The 18571-nt window shown below is 39.9% G+C and overlaps 1 protein-coding gene across 3 annotated transcripts in view; it reads right to left on the reverse strand.

Annotated features, from left to right (window-relative positions):
- Positions 1–18571, reverse strand: part of CNTN4 (contactin 4) — a 1026926-nt gene that overhangs the window by 185509 nt on the left and 822846 nt on the right. For all 3 annotated transcript variants that reach the window (XM_061396381.1, XM_061396379.1, XM_061396380.1), the window contains 2 exons: positions 10120–10222; positions 6342–6526 (listed from right to left, as the gene is read on the reverse strand). In XM_061396381.1, the coding sequence (XP_061252365.1) occupies positions 6342–6526; positions 10120–10222 (288 nt within the window). The remainder of the gene's footprint in view (positions 1–6341; positions 6527–10119; positions 10223–18571) is intronic.

Below are 18571 nucleotides of genomic sequence, written 5' to 3' on the forward strand. Positions count from 1 at the left end.
AGTGAATCTTCAGTCTTGTTCTCAAGATACAAATTAAAATACAAGGTTAAATGATTGTGTTTTACTTGACTCTATGACACTGTTAATCTCTTGCATAAATGAACAAGCTCTTCATTCCAATCTTTTGTTCAACAACTGCCAGAAACGACCTAAGTCAATGCATAATCCAGCCACTGGAATCATGCAAGCATCTTGTCCAATAACAATTTATATTGCAGACAGATATAGTTTGCAGTTCTCAGAGGTATCTGGTTCTCTGACTGTCCAAAACCAGAAATTTCTAATAGAAAGAAAAGCCATCAAGAGCCTTAGCCCTTAGGGAAAAAAAGAAAAGATAAAATGGGGGAAAATAATTTAAATTGCTATTAGAATGATTACCTGTAGCCATTCAAAATTATTTCTGGTTGCTTACACAGTCTTAGAGAAGATGAATCTATCTTAAGCTGTACTCAAGGATATTAAGGGTTTTTGGTATCAGTTCATTTGGGACAATTAGGCAGACTCTTGCTTGAGTGCAAAATTATCTCATCTTCTGTGTTCATTCTTTTGGTCATTCAATTCTTTAAGCCACTTTGTGAGACTGAATATTATCTAGTGATCACACATACACAGCACATCTATGGGGAAATTAGTACACCATACTAAATGATGCTTCTATATTCTGACCCTAGATATCCTCCCATACTATTTGCAGGGTCATGAAGTCCACAGTTTTGTCTTTAGAGCCAAAGGACCATAGCCCACAAGGTCTCGACATACAGCCATAGATGTAAATTGGAAGGAAAATAAAAAGAGCTCTTTTTGGCTCAATAATCAGGTGATTATAAGTCACTTCCTTAGAAAATAGGAAGTAAAAAACTCAGTTGTTCACCTGGATGTTTTCATTTATGACTTTGGTTGTAGAAAACAAGTAGATAAAGTATCTGAATGATTGATGACTTTTTTTCCCTTTTACCTATTTAATGAAAATGTCTTACTGGCAAGTCAAAGAACACAGAACAGGTCTAAAGGATCTCTGATTCTCACTCATTCTATCATCTTGGGTAAGTTATTTTATGTCTCTGGGTCTTTATTTTTAACTTGTAAAAATCAAAGAGTTGGCTCCAACAGATCCTTCCAGCTCAAACATTATACATTTATTGAAAAATAGTCTTGTTCACTGCTTGCATATTATATTCCCTATTTCCTCATGGTGAAAATGACTTTACTCTCAATACCTGTTACATCTAGGAGAAATTGTACAAAGGTATTAAATATCAGGAAATTTAGCTCATGTTTCATTCTTCTGAATGATGACTGTTATTCCACTGGTCTATTTGTGCAAAAAGGAATAATGAGGTGGAAAGATGAATAATTATCAAGTGAATTAAATCCATTTTATACCTCCCTCTCCTTTTTTCAAAGATAATTACTGTAGCATCCTCCTTCCACTGTGTCTTTGTAGACTGGTCATAATGCTTGATGTGACAGAAGTCTGCGAGCTTTCACGGGAAGCAGGAACACCTTTATTTGCAGTAATTTATTCTTAGGGTTCACTCTACCACCTGGAAACAACCTGCATAAGAGCAATGGCTTTTGCACTGTGGACTCAAACAAGTAGCATCAGCACAACCAGGAAACGTAATAGAAATGCAAATTCTCAGGTCCCACGCTAGCCCAACAAAATCAGAACTTCTGGGGAGTTCTGTATTTTAATAAAAATTTCAGTTTATTCTAACTGCACTCTAAAGCTTGAGAACTTCCAGCATGAAAGAACAGGCATAGCATCTGGAACCTATCTCTGCTTACTATGGGCTTCTCCGGTGGCTCAGATGGTAAGGAATCTGCCTGCAATGAAGGAGACTGGAGTTCGATCCCTGAGTCAGTAAGATCCCCTGGAGAAAGAGATGGCAACCCACTCCAGTACTCTTGCCTGGAGAATTCCATCGACAGAGGAGCCTGGCAGGCTACAGTCCATGGGGTCACAAAGAGTCGGACAGGACTGAGCGACTATCACTCACTCTGCTTACTATGTAGCTTCAATCAGTAACATGAGTATCTCTTTGGGAAGCAGTTTCCATATTTAGAAAATGGCTAAGTGTAGGAATGACAAAAAAGTGTCTTACTGGTTCTAAGTCCAAAATATATGTCAAGTCTCCATTTATTTTCATTCTTTGCGTCCTAGCCACCATCATTTCTCACCTGGTTGGCTTTCTGACTGCTTATCCTGCTTTTACTCTTGGTTCCCTATAATGTAATCATCGCAGAACAACCAGAATGATCTTCTAAAAGCATGAATACAACTGAGTCATTCCCCATTTATAATCTCACAGTGGTTTCCCATTATCAGAATAAAACCCAAACTCAGTGCCTGGCTTACAAAGTACTGCCTAATCTGCCACCCTCCTTTGTTTCCAAACCCTTTATCCTTTCTCACTAGGACTTAGCCACGCTGGCTTCCTTGATGCATCTCACACATGTTAAGAAATCTTCTGCCTCAGGGCCTCTGCACTTCCTTACCTTCTGCCTGGAAAGCACTACCCCTTGAAAGCATGGCTCTTTTTCACTCTTTAGGTTTCAGTTCAGAAGTCACATCTTACACAAGTCTTCCCTGACTGCCTTATCTTATGAAGTCTTTCTTCTGTTCTTGAAAAGTGAAAGTGAAAGTCGCTAAGTTGTGTCCGACTCTTTGTGACCCCATGGACTATACAGTTCAGGGAATTCTCCAGGCCAGAATACTGGAGGGGGTAGCCTTTCCCTTCTCCAGGGGATCTTCCCAACCCAGGGATCAAACTCAGGTCTCCCACATTACAGGTGGATTCTTAACCAGTTGAGCCACAAGGGAAACCCAAGAGTACTGGAGTAGGTAGCCTATCCCTTTTCCAGTGGGTCTTCCTGACCCAGGTATCAAACTGGGGTCTCCTGCATTGCAGGTGGATTCTTTACCAACCGAGCTATCAGGGAAGTCCTTCTTCTGCTCCTAGTTGCCTGCTATCATATCATCCTAACCACCTTCTTCATGATTCTTATCACCTTATGAAATTTTCTAGTTCATTTATTTGCATAATAGTGAATTTCCTGTTTGCTCCTAGTGAAAGAAAAGTTCCTTGAAGACAGGGATTTGTATTATAGTCCTAAGCGTCTAATACTCTGCCACCTCTGGTAGGCAATAAAAAAAAATTATTTGAACAAATTAATAATATATTAAAGTCATTTTGGAAAATGTCAACATTTAAGCAAGAAAGATTTGTAGTAATGTACCCTTGAAAATATAATATCTACCTCAGTAAGTTTTTAATGCTTAAAAATACCTGAAAGAGCAGATTAAACCACACGGACAAGTACAGGCCATGGCACAAATAACTCCGGAAGATGGAGATGGGTAAAAATGTTCATGTTTGAACTAGCTTCAATTCTTCCCAAACATGAGTAGCACATGCTAAGCTAAAGACACAATCACAGTGGAAACACACCAGCCAGGAATATAGGCTCCTATGACCCTTATACAGGGAATGTAGGAACAACGAAACCATGCTCAGCAAGGCTTTGGAGGAAGGTTAAATGGTTTCAGTGTGGGATCAGAAAAATTGCCATTTTGTCAGGCCAGAACGGAAGTGAGCACACCTGTCTGGTTTCTCAACTGAAGAGTGGATGAATGGGATGCAGCAACTTGGAACCAAAAAGGACAAGCAGGTCTCTAAGCTGAAACCCAAGGTTTATTGTCCCCAAGCACAGCACATCTTAACACTGTCAGACATTCTCTTGTCAACAAAGAGAGCATGTTCATGGATGAGTAACTAGGGCAACTTTCTCCCCTTTTGTGAAATATATATGGTGATTTTAATTATAACAACTCATTTAAATTGGAGATCTAGGCAGCTGGATATTGGGAACACTGTATTGAGAAAACCCAACAGAGACCACAAGGAAAAAAAAAAAAAAATGACAGCCAAGCACTTTTGCATAATTAAGCTCTCCTGTGACAATGAAAACAACTCGATAATTTCCGTGTCACTGATATGCTAGTTGAGGGAAAATAAAAGGATAAAAAAGATGCAACAGCCCACCATCATGAAGTCAACTGATCTGACAAGCTTCTAACACCTAGGGTGGTTGACAACGGAGAAAAAGCTGAGTTATCTTCAGAAAGCAGGCACATTTCATTTGGCTTTTTTTCCCATGGATGAATGCAGATAACTTCGTTTAAAAGGGAAACACTGTTAGCATCAGATTTTCATCTCCAAGGCTGGGTCCCAGAAAACCGTTCATTGTTTCTCCAGAAGGTTATTGATGAGGTTGATTCTCCAGAAGACTAACTCTGGAATCTTCTGTTTCCAGTGTAGGAAACTTATGACCTACTAGAAAGCACTGTGCCAACTCCTGGTGACAGGATATTTCCTACGTTTTTAATATACTGAAAAACAGATATTTCACTTCAAAGAAAACCATGAAAGTGAAAAATTACTTCAATCAATTAACTGAGCAACACAACTAACATTTAGGGATCACAACTACTTAATGGAAAAATCAATCTAACTAATTGAAAAAGGAAAACACTGGCCATTTACCTGAACATTTTCAGGTTGTTCCTACTTGACGCAGGAGAGATTATTATTATACTGAAGAGAAAAATGTACCCTTGAGTGTCCCTTGGACTGCAAGGAGATCCAACCAGTCCATTCTAAAGGAGATCAGCCCTGCGTGTTCTTTGGAAGGAATGAAGCTAAAGCTGAAACTCCAGTATTTTGGCCACCTCATGTGAAGAGTTGACTAATTGGAAAAGACTCTGATGCTGGGAGGGATTGGGGGCAGGAGGAGAAGGGGATGACAGAGGATGAGATGGCTGGATGGCATCACTGACTCGATGGACGTGAGTTTGAGTGAACTCCGGGAGATGGTGATGGACAAGGAGGCCTGGCGTGCTGCAGTTCATGGGGTCGCAAAGAGTCGGACACGACTGAGCGACCGGACTGAACTGAACTGAAACACATAAGACAGTGATTGCATCTCACTGAACAAATCAGTAACGTTCAGTCTTCAGTTTTTCTAGCAATGAACTGTGATGTCTTCTGCTTTTCAACCAATCAAATAAGGTGTCAACCATCATAGTTTATGAAAGAGCAAAGATCAAGCATCAGATCTGTTGTTTGGCATGGGCAGAGTTGATCATTTAGTATTGTTGAAGGAAGATGGGTGATTTTTAAAAGGTGCATATTTATTTAAACAATTGGTGCTCAAGTTATCACGTGAAGGACTGGCTAACATCATGTGCATTCATTATCCCTTGGGCAACGCCACAGGTATGAATCCAAAATGCCAGATGGGAAGGTTGCTGAAGGCTAGCTGATATTCAAAAGCTCCATCCAGTTTCTAATCATGCTTCTAAAAAATCTTACATGACTACTGAACAAAATCTTTTCCCCATATCTGAAATCCAAAATACTCTGGAAGAAGACCCGATGAAATAAATAGACTTTTGTGGTATCAGTTGTTGAAAGACATCAGAAGGTTTAAAGTCTTTGCTACAACTTGCCCCTAAAGAACTGCTCTTATCCCTTTAATACACATTGTTGTTCACCTAAGCCATTCTTAAATAATTATCAATCTATAATATTTATTTTCAACACCGCATGGGATTCAGGCATGTTCCAACTTGGGAGAACTCAGTTTGATTTCAAAATGCCTATCAAATGAAATCCCTTTCTGGATTCCAAAATGATACCCTAACTGGGTTTCCAAGACAGGCTCAATGGATGACCACGTGCTAGAAGCTTTACATTTGTGTTCTGTTTGGATCAATGCCAATGATTTGATTGGAATAGGAACAGCTGCACAGAAAGAGTCTATGGGGTGAGAGAGATTTGTCATGCTCCACTCTGATAAGAACTAAATTTGGACAGCATGCATTTTGAAATGTTCATGGTACCACATTAAATCGCTACCAAATAGGAGCAATTACCAAGGATTAACACGACCTCCAAGTCAAAATTTGAATGAAGAAAAGCGGAGAGCTTTAGAAATAAATAAATAAATCAGGAGGAGGGATAACAAAACTTTTCCCTTGTCAGGTTTACAGCTTGATGGCAGCAGGAAAAATAGGTCCCTAGTGAATGTGTTCACACTAATATGCATCCCTCAACATATCAGCCTGTATCTTCCCCTCTGCTGTCTCCACACCACTGCCCCCAACCTCCCCTTCCCCACCCAGAACAACCCAGGGGATGATAATTAGGCAGCAAAAAGGGTTTTACACAATGGTATTTTGAACAATCCTTCTGAAAAACCTTGAATGCAAATCTCCTAGTTTATGGGTGTTAATACCAAGAAGGTCAACAAATGATAAACTGGAATCACTACCTTACCATAGAAAGTCAACTGTCCTTTTGCTACGTTTTTCCCTCTTGAATTCTCAGCCACACATTCATACAAGCCAGCATCCTCCTGCTGAAAATTGGGGATTTCAAGAATCCCATTTGACTTGTGTCTTCTGGCTTTGGTTGCTATTGGCTTTCCATCAGCTCTTCTCCAGATAATAGTTGGTACTGGACTGGTGGCAAGAAAAAAAGGGAGTGAATCATGTTAGAGAAACTTTCTTTTATTTGAATCTATGCTTGTTACAATTCCTTCCTTCTTGGTTCCAAACATTATATAGCTGGCACTAGACAGTGTTCCCCAAAAGTCATTTATTCATGTATCACTATTATAATTTCAGTGATACATCTCTAGTACTATTATGTATTGTGTTTTCTTTAGGGATTGAACCCAGGTCTCCCACATTGCAGGCAGATTCTTTACCAGCTGAGCCACCAGGGAAGCCCTTAAAATCAAATAACCTTTCTTACCCTTAAAGAAGGTATTCCATATAATATACAATATTACCAATGAAATAAAAACAGATTTTTATACGCTTGTTACATTTTTTCCAGTGCATCTGTTTAAGATCATAAATATAAAAATTTTTAAAAGTCCATGCACAAATGTGGAGAATTAAAAATGCCTTCCACTAAGATGTGGTCCAGAACCCCTTCTGCTTGAACCAGGTGGCTACTATGACTTAAAATAAGACAGAAGTGATGTGGTGTCAGTTTCAAGGCTCAGTGGATACGAAACTGGCAGCTTCACTTTTTGCCTCTTGGAACACCCTGTGTGGGCCCTTACCAACTTCTAGCAGTCCATTAGGAGGGTGGTTTGGGGAAAGTTATCTTAAAATAGGGAGATAAGGAAAGAGGCAACCTGTGGGGACTTTAAGTACTCTCAAGGCATCTATCATCCTGCAGCTGAAACTGTTAGAATGCATCTTAAATTGTAAGGGCATTACTGAATCTGCAGATCAATGGTTTAGCGAGCTAACCACAGCTTCTGAGTTGCGGCTTCCTAGCAGGGGATACAATTATTTATCTATTTATTTTTCACAAAGGCACACACAGACAAGAAACTAGACTAAAAACCTGCTAATCTTCTCTGGGAAACCTGAGATGGTATTTTAAAAATTAGAGCCATCAACTCGACTACACTTGTTTTAGAGGAATTTAAGTTCATTAGGCAGAAACTAACTCAAAATATGGAAAGGGCTCTATCAAAAGTACATTATGGGTATCTTTACATGTGATGAGACAGTTAAAACATGCCAGTACAAATAACTGTTCTTAGACAGTCTTTCTGCTCTTAAGTGGGCCGTGATGATGTGTTTCCGCAGCTGCATGTGTGTATCCAAACACTTCTGTGTAGACTGGAGGAGCCCAATTTGGGTCCTTTGTCTTCATTCTAGTGCCATTCAAGTAGTGCGAATGGAGTTTAATTCATACTCCCTTTGAAAGTGGGAACAACATAAATTTTGCTGTCTTTCTCCATAGATTTTTCGAGGTGTCACCTTGCAGAACTCTCCACATTCCTATACCATCTAGTTACGTTCTTTCATCTTTTCTTTGCATTAAGCTTCATATATATATATATATATATATATATATATATATATATATAAATGGGCTCCCCTGGTGGCTGAGTGGTAAAGAATCTGCCTTGCAATGTAGGAGATACAGGAGATGTGGGTTCGATCCCTGGGTCTGGAAGATCTCCTAGAGGAGGGCATGGCAACCCACTCCCGTATTCTTGCCTGGAGAATCCCATGGACAGAGAAGTCTGGCAGGCTATAGTCCATGGGGTCACAAAGAGTCAGACATGATCGAAGCATCTGAGCATATATAAAATAAAAAATGGGACCATCTTTGACTGTTTAGCAATCTACTTTTAGTCTCTTAGTGATAAATAATGGGCATTTTCCAGGTCTTACATGTTGTTTTACAAGCTGACTTTTAATGTCAGTACAGTGTTCATTCCTATAGCTATGTCATAATGTATTTAATGGAGTAAGTTTTCAGAAAATAAAGAATGAGCGCTGTATTTTTCGGCCCCCAAGTAAAGATACTATCGTAGAGTATACTGCCCTGACTTGAAAACAGGAAAAGCAAAAGAATCCTTTCTTTAGAACTAAAAATAAAATTGAAAAAAAAATGGAACAACTTTCTTGCATGGTTGCTGTGAAATAAAAAATGATGTGAATATAGATTACTTGCTAAAACAGAAGCTGAGCAAAAGTTAGTGTCCCTGCCTTAACCCACATCTGGGCCCAGGAAAAGGGTGAGGAGTTGGCAGTGGGTTAACTGGATAAATGAGGTTGGCTACAGAGATTCACATGCATCATTAAAGTGCACCAATGACTAAAAATTCTTATTTCAGGTGAAAGTTTTTATCACTGATGCCAAACCTTTTCTGCAGGGTTACTGGCAAAATCTTAACTGATCTATTTTTCATTTTCTTTATGCTCTCTGACAGACACTCTAGGGATAATTTAACTGGTTCCCAAGTAGGCTTAACTGAGAAAACTCCACAGATTGAATAATAAAGTTGTGAATAATTTTGAGATGACTCTGTAAAACAGAGACTCCTTAGAGAATATCAGGTCTTGCCAACCTCTAGCCAAAGTAGAAAGAAGATGCTATTGCTTATATACGGAATCTAAAATATGACACAAATGAACTTATCCGAGAGTCCCTCGGGTTGCAAGCAGATCAAACCAGACAGTTGTAAAGGAAATCAGTCCTGAATAATTATTGAAAGGACTGATGCTGAAGCTGAAGCTCCAATACTTGGGCCACCTGATGCAAAAACTGACTGACTCACTGGAAAAGACCCTGATGCTGGGAAAGATTGAAGGCAGGAGGAGAAGGGGACGACAGAGGATGAGATGGTTGGACGGCATCACCGACTTGACGGACCTGAGTGTGAACAAGCTCCGGGAGTTGGTGATGGACAGTGAAGCCTGGTGTGCTGCAGTCCGTGGGGTTGCAAAGAGTCAGAATTGACTGAGTGACTGAACTTAACGGATGTAACAGAAACAGACTCACAAAGATAGAGAACGGTTTTATGGTTGACAAGGGAGAGGGAGTTGGGGGAGGTGTGGATTGAAAGCTTGGGATTACCAGATGCAAATGATTATACAGAGAATGAATAAACAACAAGGTACTACTGTATATCACAGGGAACTGTATTCAATATCCAGTGATAAACCATAATGGAAAATAACATGAAAAAGAATGTATATATGTATCAATGAATCACTCTGCTATAGGGCAAAAATTAACACAACATTGTAAATCAAATATACTTCAATATAAAATAAAATTTAACAAAAAACTAGAAAGAAGAGACTTTCAATTTAAAAAGAAATAGAAGAAAAATTTGATGCACACTCTGTAAGCTGGGACCCAAATGAAATTCTACCTTTTTCCAAACAGTCAACTTCACTGTACCTCAGATGAAGGCCACTGTTTTCCTGTCATTCTGGGTCAGACAACATGCACATTACAGGTTATCGTAACAGAATGAAACACTTTCAGAACTGCCTATTCTCCTCCCCTCTGTGGCCGTGTCCATAGTGGCAGCTAACTCCTCGCACGCCATGCCACCTCCCTTCTCCGTGATGACAGGACAGAATCAAAGAGGCACACACAGGATCACAGTGAGAGAGGCTTGGCTTGCTTTTCAGTTACTTCATAAACCATTACTGTGAACAGTGCAAAGAATTTTCTTGACTTGCCCAAGCTGGAGGGAGGACAATGGAGGAGAGAAACCAGAACTTACTTTCCTAACGCAAAGCATTCCAGCTTCACCGTTGTTCCCTTTGCGGTCGGGACCGTTTCTGGAAACTGCACTTCTATTTTTGGTTCATATTCGCCCATCACCCCTGTGAATAAACAAAGGAACTAAGCCTTGGAGATTCTTTTAAGACATACACAAGTGTTTTTGTGTTAATGTAGGATGTTCCTATACATCATTGTGTGTGTAATTAATCCCTTCACTTAAAGAGGCTCCTATCTCCAACAGCCATGAATCATGGCTTCTTTCCCAGTTACTGCTGGAGGAAATGTGTATTCCAGCACCACACCATCTGCCTAGGATTAAATTCTCCATGTGGACAACTCTGCTTCTCAAAAACACTTTGTTAAAAATGTAGTCATGGAAGAAAAAAGGTGGGGGGTGGTTAAGTCCTAGTCACCATTAATACCACATTATTATATTTTTTTTGGAAACATACTGCAGAAAATTTAAAATATGTTAAAAAATATGTGCATGCTTTAGTTGGGTCTCTGTAAAGAACATTTCTGAGTAATTAGTTTATAACCACAAATTATCTTTCACTTTTGAAGGCCAATCTGAATGAGTCATAAATTGGTATATGCAAGGTAACACAAAATTCATATATTTTTATTATATCCTGAAATAATGATAAAAGAATAATAGGTAGTAAATATAGGAAATAGCCTGTAAGTGATACCCATCTTGCCAACGGTAGTTTTACCCTAAAGATCCTATTTTCTTACTTTCCAATATATCAAAAAATTACTGTACAATCATAGCCAAGGTGTCAAAGCCTAACAAATTAAGTCCATGCTTTATAACTAAATGCTTATGAATTATTTCTCATCAGTCATTCTTAATGCTGTCTACCACTACTCTAGTTGTTTTGATACATTCATTTCTGTTCAATTTCTAGTCATTTTCTATGGCCTCTGATTCAACTGTGGCAATATAAAGTTTAAAATTATCTAGCTCACTAAAACATGATAGGATCCTCCATTTCATCTCTTTTTTAGGTTTCCTACAGTTAGAGAAAAAAAAGATTGAAGGATTCAGATGAAAAGGTTCAAAGTAAGGTATGGATGGGGACAGGAACAATGGCTCAGAGAAACAATTCTATGTGTTTTGCAGAGTGACCCTCTTTATCTGCAGCTTCATAGCCTGAGAAGCAGCAAGGGAATTTCTTCAATGTGCAAAAAAGAAAAAATCAACCCCTAGAGTCAGATGATCTAATAGCCTTGCTAGATTTGCTGGGACGTATGTCATCAGACCTGGAGAAAGAAAAGGCAACCCACTCCAGTATTCTTGCCTGGAGAATCCCATGGACGGAGAAGCCTGGTAGGCTACAGTCCATGGGGTCTCAGAGTCGGACACGACTGAGTGACTTCACTTTGTGCAAAGCTGAACATCGTCATTTTGTTATTTTCTTTTCATAGACTGACAGAGAGGATTGGCTATGGAAGGCATTTCTGAGATCATTTGGTTCAGCAATTTTTTTTAATAGAATTTTTTTTGGCCATGCCACATAGCATGTGGGATTTTTAGTTCCCTGACCAGGGATAGAAACTGTACCCTCTGCATTAGAAGCATGGAGTCTTAACCACTGGACCACCAGTGAAGTCCCAGTTCAGGATTCTTAATATTGGCATTCACAGATGTACACTTTTCTGAAGAAAGGACCTATACCTAGCAACAACCTGTTCTAAAAAGAACCTTAAACCCTCCACCAAAATGGAAATCACAATTCTAGTCTGTCTCTGTCTTTTACAAGCGAGCCTGTAATCCCAAAAGGGTTAAACAGTTTGTCTTAAGTTTCACAACAGACCAGCATTCAAGGTTGCAAGCCTGGTCCCTGATTTCTGGTCTAAATCTTTTCCTATGGCCTCTCACCACTTCAGGAGTAACACTCCCAAACTAAATTCAAATATACTAAATCCATGTGTGACACCCTCAGATACAAAACCATTCCTCCCTTTGTGGCCAGTCTCTTAGTCCTTTTGCCTTTCCTAGAGCATGTGCCACACAGCTGGACCATAAAGAGACAGTGCTTACTAACACCTGCATTCACACACTTCTGCTGAACTTGCTAACAAACAGCCCATACAAGTGACTCATCATCCCATAAATATCAGTAGTATGACTCTGAGTGCAGGAGCAAGCTAACACCTTTGAGTGCTGTGTGTGTGGCTGTATACTCTAAAAGCAGTGTTAATTAAAAAACAACTGCCTTGAGAGGAAGAGGTTCTTTTTTTTTTTTTTTTTCATCTCTCTCTCTCTCTTTTTTGGTTGCACAGGCTTTCTCTAGTTGTCTGAGTGGAGGCTACTCTGTGCTGTGGTGTGTGCGATTCTCACTGAGGCATCCTCTCCTGCGGAACATGGACTCTAGGCGCATGGGCTTCAGTGGCTGCAGCACACGGCTCAGTAGTTTTGGTCCGTGGGCTCTAGCGCTTGGGTTCAGTAGTTGTGGTGCACAGGCTTAGTTGCTCCGTGGCATGTGGAATCTTTCTGGACCAAGGATCGAAACTGTATCTCCTGCACTGGCAGGCAGATTCTGATCTAGAGTGCCACAAGAGAACTCCAAGAGAAAAGGTCTTTTGTCCTCCCAGGATATCACGACAACTTCCACTGCAGTGCCTCATGCACGGAAGGGAGATGAGATGATAAAGTGAAAATATGGGGGTCAAGGCTGTGTCAGCCATGATCAGGTTTTCCTAGTCCCCTTGTTCTATAAACACTACATACAAACCTGGTTTCCATAATCCAGCTATGAAAGATACACCAAGGATAAAAACTATCTCACACAGCTTTGTCCTAAGCAATTGAAACATCACTACTTAGTGTCTGAGGCCCCCTGAACTATTATATTAATTGCTTATCCTAAAATCTCACCCATATGGCTTAGACTCAAAGTCCTCTCCTTCAGCATCCTGTACCCTTTCCTCAGCACGCTCTATGATCTAGCCCACAGCAGTCTGTAAATGACCAAAAAGTATCAAACCTTTTTGCCTCAGCTCTCACGGTCTGCTATGACTTTTTTTTAAAAACATATAATGTAATGATTTTTAATAAATGGACTGAGTTGGGCAATCATCACCATAACTCAATTTACAACACTTCCATCCCCCAAATAATATCCCTCATGCCTATTTACAGTTAATTCCCAGAAGCAGTCCCAGCCTCAGGCAACCACGAATTTGTTTTGTCTATAGATTTGCCTTTTCTGGACATTACATATAAATGAAATCATATAACATATGGTCTTTTGCATTTGGCTTCTTTTACTTGGCATAATGTTATCAAAGTTCATCCCTGGTGTGGCTTGTATCAATGATTCCTTCCTTTTTACACCTGTATAATATTCCACTGTACAGAAGAAAAATATTTTAATCATCTGTTCACCAGCTGTATTAGTTTCCTAGGACTGTCCTTGGAAAGAGACACAGACTAAGTGACTTCAAGCAAAATAGATTCACTCTCTCACAATTCTGAAGATTAGAGGTCGACAGGGCTGTGCTGTCTTTGAGACCATGGAGTATCCTTCCTTGCCTCGTCCTGGCTTGTGGTGCTGGTCATCAATATTCAGGGTGTTTCATGGCTTGAAGCTCTGTCAGTGCAACCTCTGATTTGTATGATGTTCTCTCCATGGGTCTTCCCACTGTTTTCTTATAAAGACATCAGTCATATTGGGTTAAAGATTTACCCAATTCCAAAATGATCTCATCTAACTAATTTATTTCTTAATAAGGTTGTATTCTTAGGTACTGGAGGTTAGTATTTCAACATATAATATCTTTTGGGGGCACATAATTCAACCCAAGTTACCAGTTGATGGTCATTTAGGTTGCTTCTTCTTTGGCTATGGCATGGTTTGGGAATGGCATGGTTTTCACTGCTGTTTAATGAATAATGTTACCATGAACGTTCACATGCAAGTGTTTCTATGGACACTTTTATATGTTTTCATTTTTCCTTTGTTCCCCATGACTTTTACATGGATGACTTTTGCTTCAAGTCTCAGCTCAAAAGACTCCCCCTTTGAGAAGTGTTTCTGATCACATTATCTAAAATAGGTGCCTGCTGTCACTCTCTGTGAATATCTTCTTTCCTTTATGTTAATTATCATATGTATTTCTCATGTTTAGTTCTGTCTTCCATACAGATTGTAAACCCCATGATATCAAGTAATATGTCTGTCTGTTTCATGCTAGCTTTTGTCTTCGTCTCCACACTTAGTAAGTGCTCAGTAAGAAAACCAACATAAAACATTTTACAAATAAACTTCTGGGCACTCTCAAATAGCACTGCTGTTTTCTATCATGTTTATAGCTATTTATACACTTGCCATGTCTTCTGTTGTACTTTCACTTCTTTGAGGAATGGAAGTACTTGTGATTTTTTCTGTTCCTCACAAATCTCAGCTCAGTTCAAGGCATATGGGGGGGGCGGGAAAAACAAACTGTAATAGGTAGGGATTTGTGAAAGGGAGTAAGATGGGGCAATGTGGCCCTTTATACTGGGACACATAATAGTCATTAAGAAAAACATTTAAGTCTTCTCGGGCATGGAAGTTGTTTTTAAGCATTATCATGGCGATTGGTCAAGTTCACTCACTTCAGACTATGTTTTTCTAAAATGTGAGAAAACATAATCTGTGCAGGTTGTTTATGTGGTCACATGGACTGATTTCTGGGTGAATACACAGTGATCTCTATTTACGGCTACAGGAGCTGAGTAACAGTGTTCTCAGTAATGATGAAGATGGTACTTCATTTACGGCAGTGGTTGCAGGACACAGAGTTGGGATCAGAGATGGGGTGGCACGGATTCACTGCTATTTAAACATTTTTAGTTGTATATAAAGACTGTCCTCGCATTTAAGTCATAACAAAATGAAAGAAGCCATTCTCTTCAACTACATTATGAACGTTTTTTGGAACACCTGTGCAGTGTTCCATTTAATTTGCTTACATCTGGTACACGTTACATTTTTATTTGACTATTTCTTTCATTTTAAAACTATTTTGGCCCTTTGCTACTCTCAATTTAAAAAGCTGTTGCCTTTTATATCTTTTAAGAAACACAAGGTCCCTTAAAACAGGAGTGCATTTTTTTCTAGTCATTCCTCTGACCACCTGCACATTTTTGAACTTAATTGGCCTACAGCTGCTCTGGTGATTTATAGAATAATTAGGCAAAAAGTGATGCCATTGATGGAACTGCTTCAGAATCCTTTTTCTATCTTCAAACTATCTGGAAAGGTGGGAAGATAGAAAGGTCTAGGTGCGTCTACATAACCAAGGTAAAGCTGAAGCTAAAGTGCATACAATGTTGTCAGGATCAACCAGGTCATATAATCTCAGCAATATTTCCTTTCTCCTGACTGAAAATATATATTGGATTGTCCAAAAAATTGTTCAGATTTTTCCCATAATATCTTATAGAAAAACCCAAAAATGTTTTGGCCAATCTAATACATTGGAGAAAACTCTTGCTTTCAATTCTAAATAGAGGCATCTATATCTACAATCTTAAACATAAGGTGAAAAAAGTTTTAATTTATTAAGATGCATTGTCAATGTTTTCTATTCATGGGAGTAAGAACTATGCCACCACCACAACAGGGAAAGCTATGTCCCTTGAAATTTGATACATGGAAGTCTTTAGGAGGTAGGGGCTTAGCTGTATTTACATTCTAATGAATTCAATAAACATTCATTTAACACCAACCATAACCACGGGGGCACAATGTGCAAATCACAAACCTGATTATTATCTTCATGACATTTGTAGTTACCCTTTTCCAAAGCCTTGCATAGTAATGTGGCAAATGCAGGCAACAATTAATTGTTTATGGAATGTATGTGCATGTATATGCTAAGTCACTTCAGTTGTGTCTGATTCTTTGTGACCCAATGGATTGTATAGCCTGCCAGGCCCCACTGTCCATGGAATTCTCTAGGCAAGACTACTGGGGTGGGTTGCCACGTTCTCCTCTAGGGGATATTCCCGACCCAGGGATAGAACCCAGGAGTCAGCTCTTATGTCTCCTGCATTGGCAGCTGGGTTCTTTACCACTAGCGTCACCTGGCTCAGACAGTTTATGGAATCAGTTCAGTCACTTCAGTCTCTTAGTTGTGCCCAACTCTTTGCAACCGTATGGACTGCGGTATGCCAGGCTTTCCCGTCCATCACCAACTGCAGGAGCTTGCTCAAACTCATGTCCATCGAGTCAGTGATGCCAATCAACCATGTCAACCTCTGTCGTCCCCTTCTCCTCCTGCCTTTCCCAGCATCAGGGTCTCTTCTAATGAGTCAGTTCTTCACATCAGGTGGCCAAAGTATTGGATCTTCAGCTTCAGCATCAGTCCTTCCAATGAATATTTAGGATTTCCTTTAGGATTGCCTAGTTTGATCTTCTTCTATGGTTTATGCAATAACCATGATTATTTTCTAAGGAAGGCATGCTACAAATTTCTAGGTGTTTTTTCCAAAACCAGTGTTCTCAAACTTTATATCACCTGGAGGATATGAGTGTCTGAATTAGTAAGCTGACACGGGCCTGAGAATGTTCATTTCTCACAAGTTCCCGGCTGATGCTGATGCTGCCTTCCAGGGAACTTCCGTAGCAACCATGACGGGTTAAAGCTTTGGACCAAGCAGTAACAGACATCATGGACTAGTCACGGGGAGATGACAAGTAAGCACATCCCACCAGTGACAAAGCCAATCATGAGCCTGGGTTCTGCAGACAACCCTTGTGGCAACGACTGTCCTCCTTTCAAAACTGGAAAAACTATTAATGCTGACACTGATGTCTGTGAGAACCAGAATGTGACAAAATAACCACCAAATTGCAGACTATAAAAGAGAAATTAGCCACACACCACGCTTGTTTAACTACAATTTGCAGAGCGCTGTCTTGGCAGAAGGAGGCCAGTTTGCAGAATTTTGTGCCATAAGATTTTGCCAACACCTGCCTTAGCTGGAATCTATGCTTGTAAATTAAACCACAGAAGGGACTTTTACCAGCTTCCACAGAGTGGGACTTACTACTGAAGAAAAACTGCAAAAGACTGTCTTATGTAGAGCTCCCACATGGCTGTTCTTGAGGAATAAGTCATATGATATAAAACCCATTTCTCTAAAAATATTTGGAAATATCTGATTAGGCATACTAGTTTCTTTGGCTGAGTTCAGAACTTTATTCTTTCAGGAAAGCCTTGTTTTGCCCTGGGTTGAAGGAGACACTGTAGGATCGAGGGGACTGTCCAAGGACTCTCTATCACTGCTCATTCCCTGATCACTGAATTCCCCTGAGTTAGAGCCAACAATTGTGCAAACAAGAACTTCCCCAGTGCTGGAAAAGAAGAATAAGACACTTGAAGGTTGTCTATCACTTGTTACATGTGGGGTTTTAATGTGACTTCAAAAACCTGTGAGAAGGACTTCCCTCACGGTCCAGTGGCTAAGACTTCGTGCTCCCAATACAGGGGACCTATCTGGTCAGGAGACTAGATCCCACATGCTACAGCTAAAGATCCTGCAAGCTGCAACTAAGACCAGCTGCTGCTGCTGCTGCTGCTAAGTCGCTTCAGTCGTGTCCGACTCTGCGCGACCCCATAGACGGCAGCCCAACAGGCTCCTCCGTCCCTGGCACAGCCATAAATAAATAAACAAACAAATACATACATATATACATATATTTCTCTCACAGAGAAATCTGTGGGAGGCGAAAACAAACCCCACTGACCTAATTCAAACCTGCATCTTTTTCCTTACTTCTCAATAGTTACAGTGCAGAGATAATCTGAGCTATTCCAGCAAGGGGGCTTCCCTGGTGGCTCAAATGGTAAAGAATCTGCCTGCAATGCAGGAGACCTGGGTTCAATCCTTGTGTTCCAGAAAGCTGGATCCTCTGAAAGTAGAGTAGCTATTTATCTGTGCTTGCCTGGGACAGTCCTGATTTGTAACAAGTTCTGAAGTAATTTGCTAAGAGTTTGCCATTTGGGCAATTAATTATAAATCCACCACCTTGTAGGTGAAAGAAAGCCAACTTTGGTCTTTTTGTGACGAAGTACATTTATATTCTTACTACTAAAAGTTCTCTCTACTTGAACTAAACTCTCTCTCCCTCTAATTTGTATACTGTGGTCCTAGTTCAAGTCTTTGGAGCCACAAAGAACAAGTCTTGATGGACAGTCTTCAAGTATTTAAAGATATTATCGTGTGGTCAGAGATGAACAAGGTTAATAATATTTTGTACACAGAGACAGCAAGGATTTTATTTAGGTTTTGTGAGACACTCAATCTCTGATTCAACTCTGCCATATAGCTAGAAAGTATTCATAGACAATATGTAAACAAATAGGCATGGCTATGTTCCAGTGAGATTTTATTTACAAAAATGGTGGTGGGTTGTGTGTAGCCCATGAACTAAGGGTTGGCCAGGCACTGG

Source organism: Bos javanicus, chromosome 22, assembly GCF_032452875.1.
Source record: "Bos javanicus breed banteng chromosome 22, ARS-OSU_banteng_1.0, whole genome shotgun sequence".
Classification (NCBI taxonomy): Eukaryota; Metazoa; Chordata; class Mammalia; order Artiodactyla; family Bovidae; genus Bos; species Bos javanicus.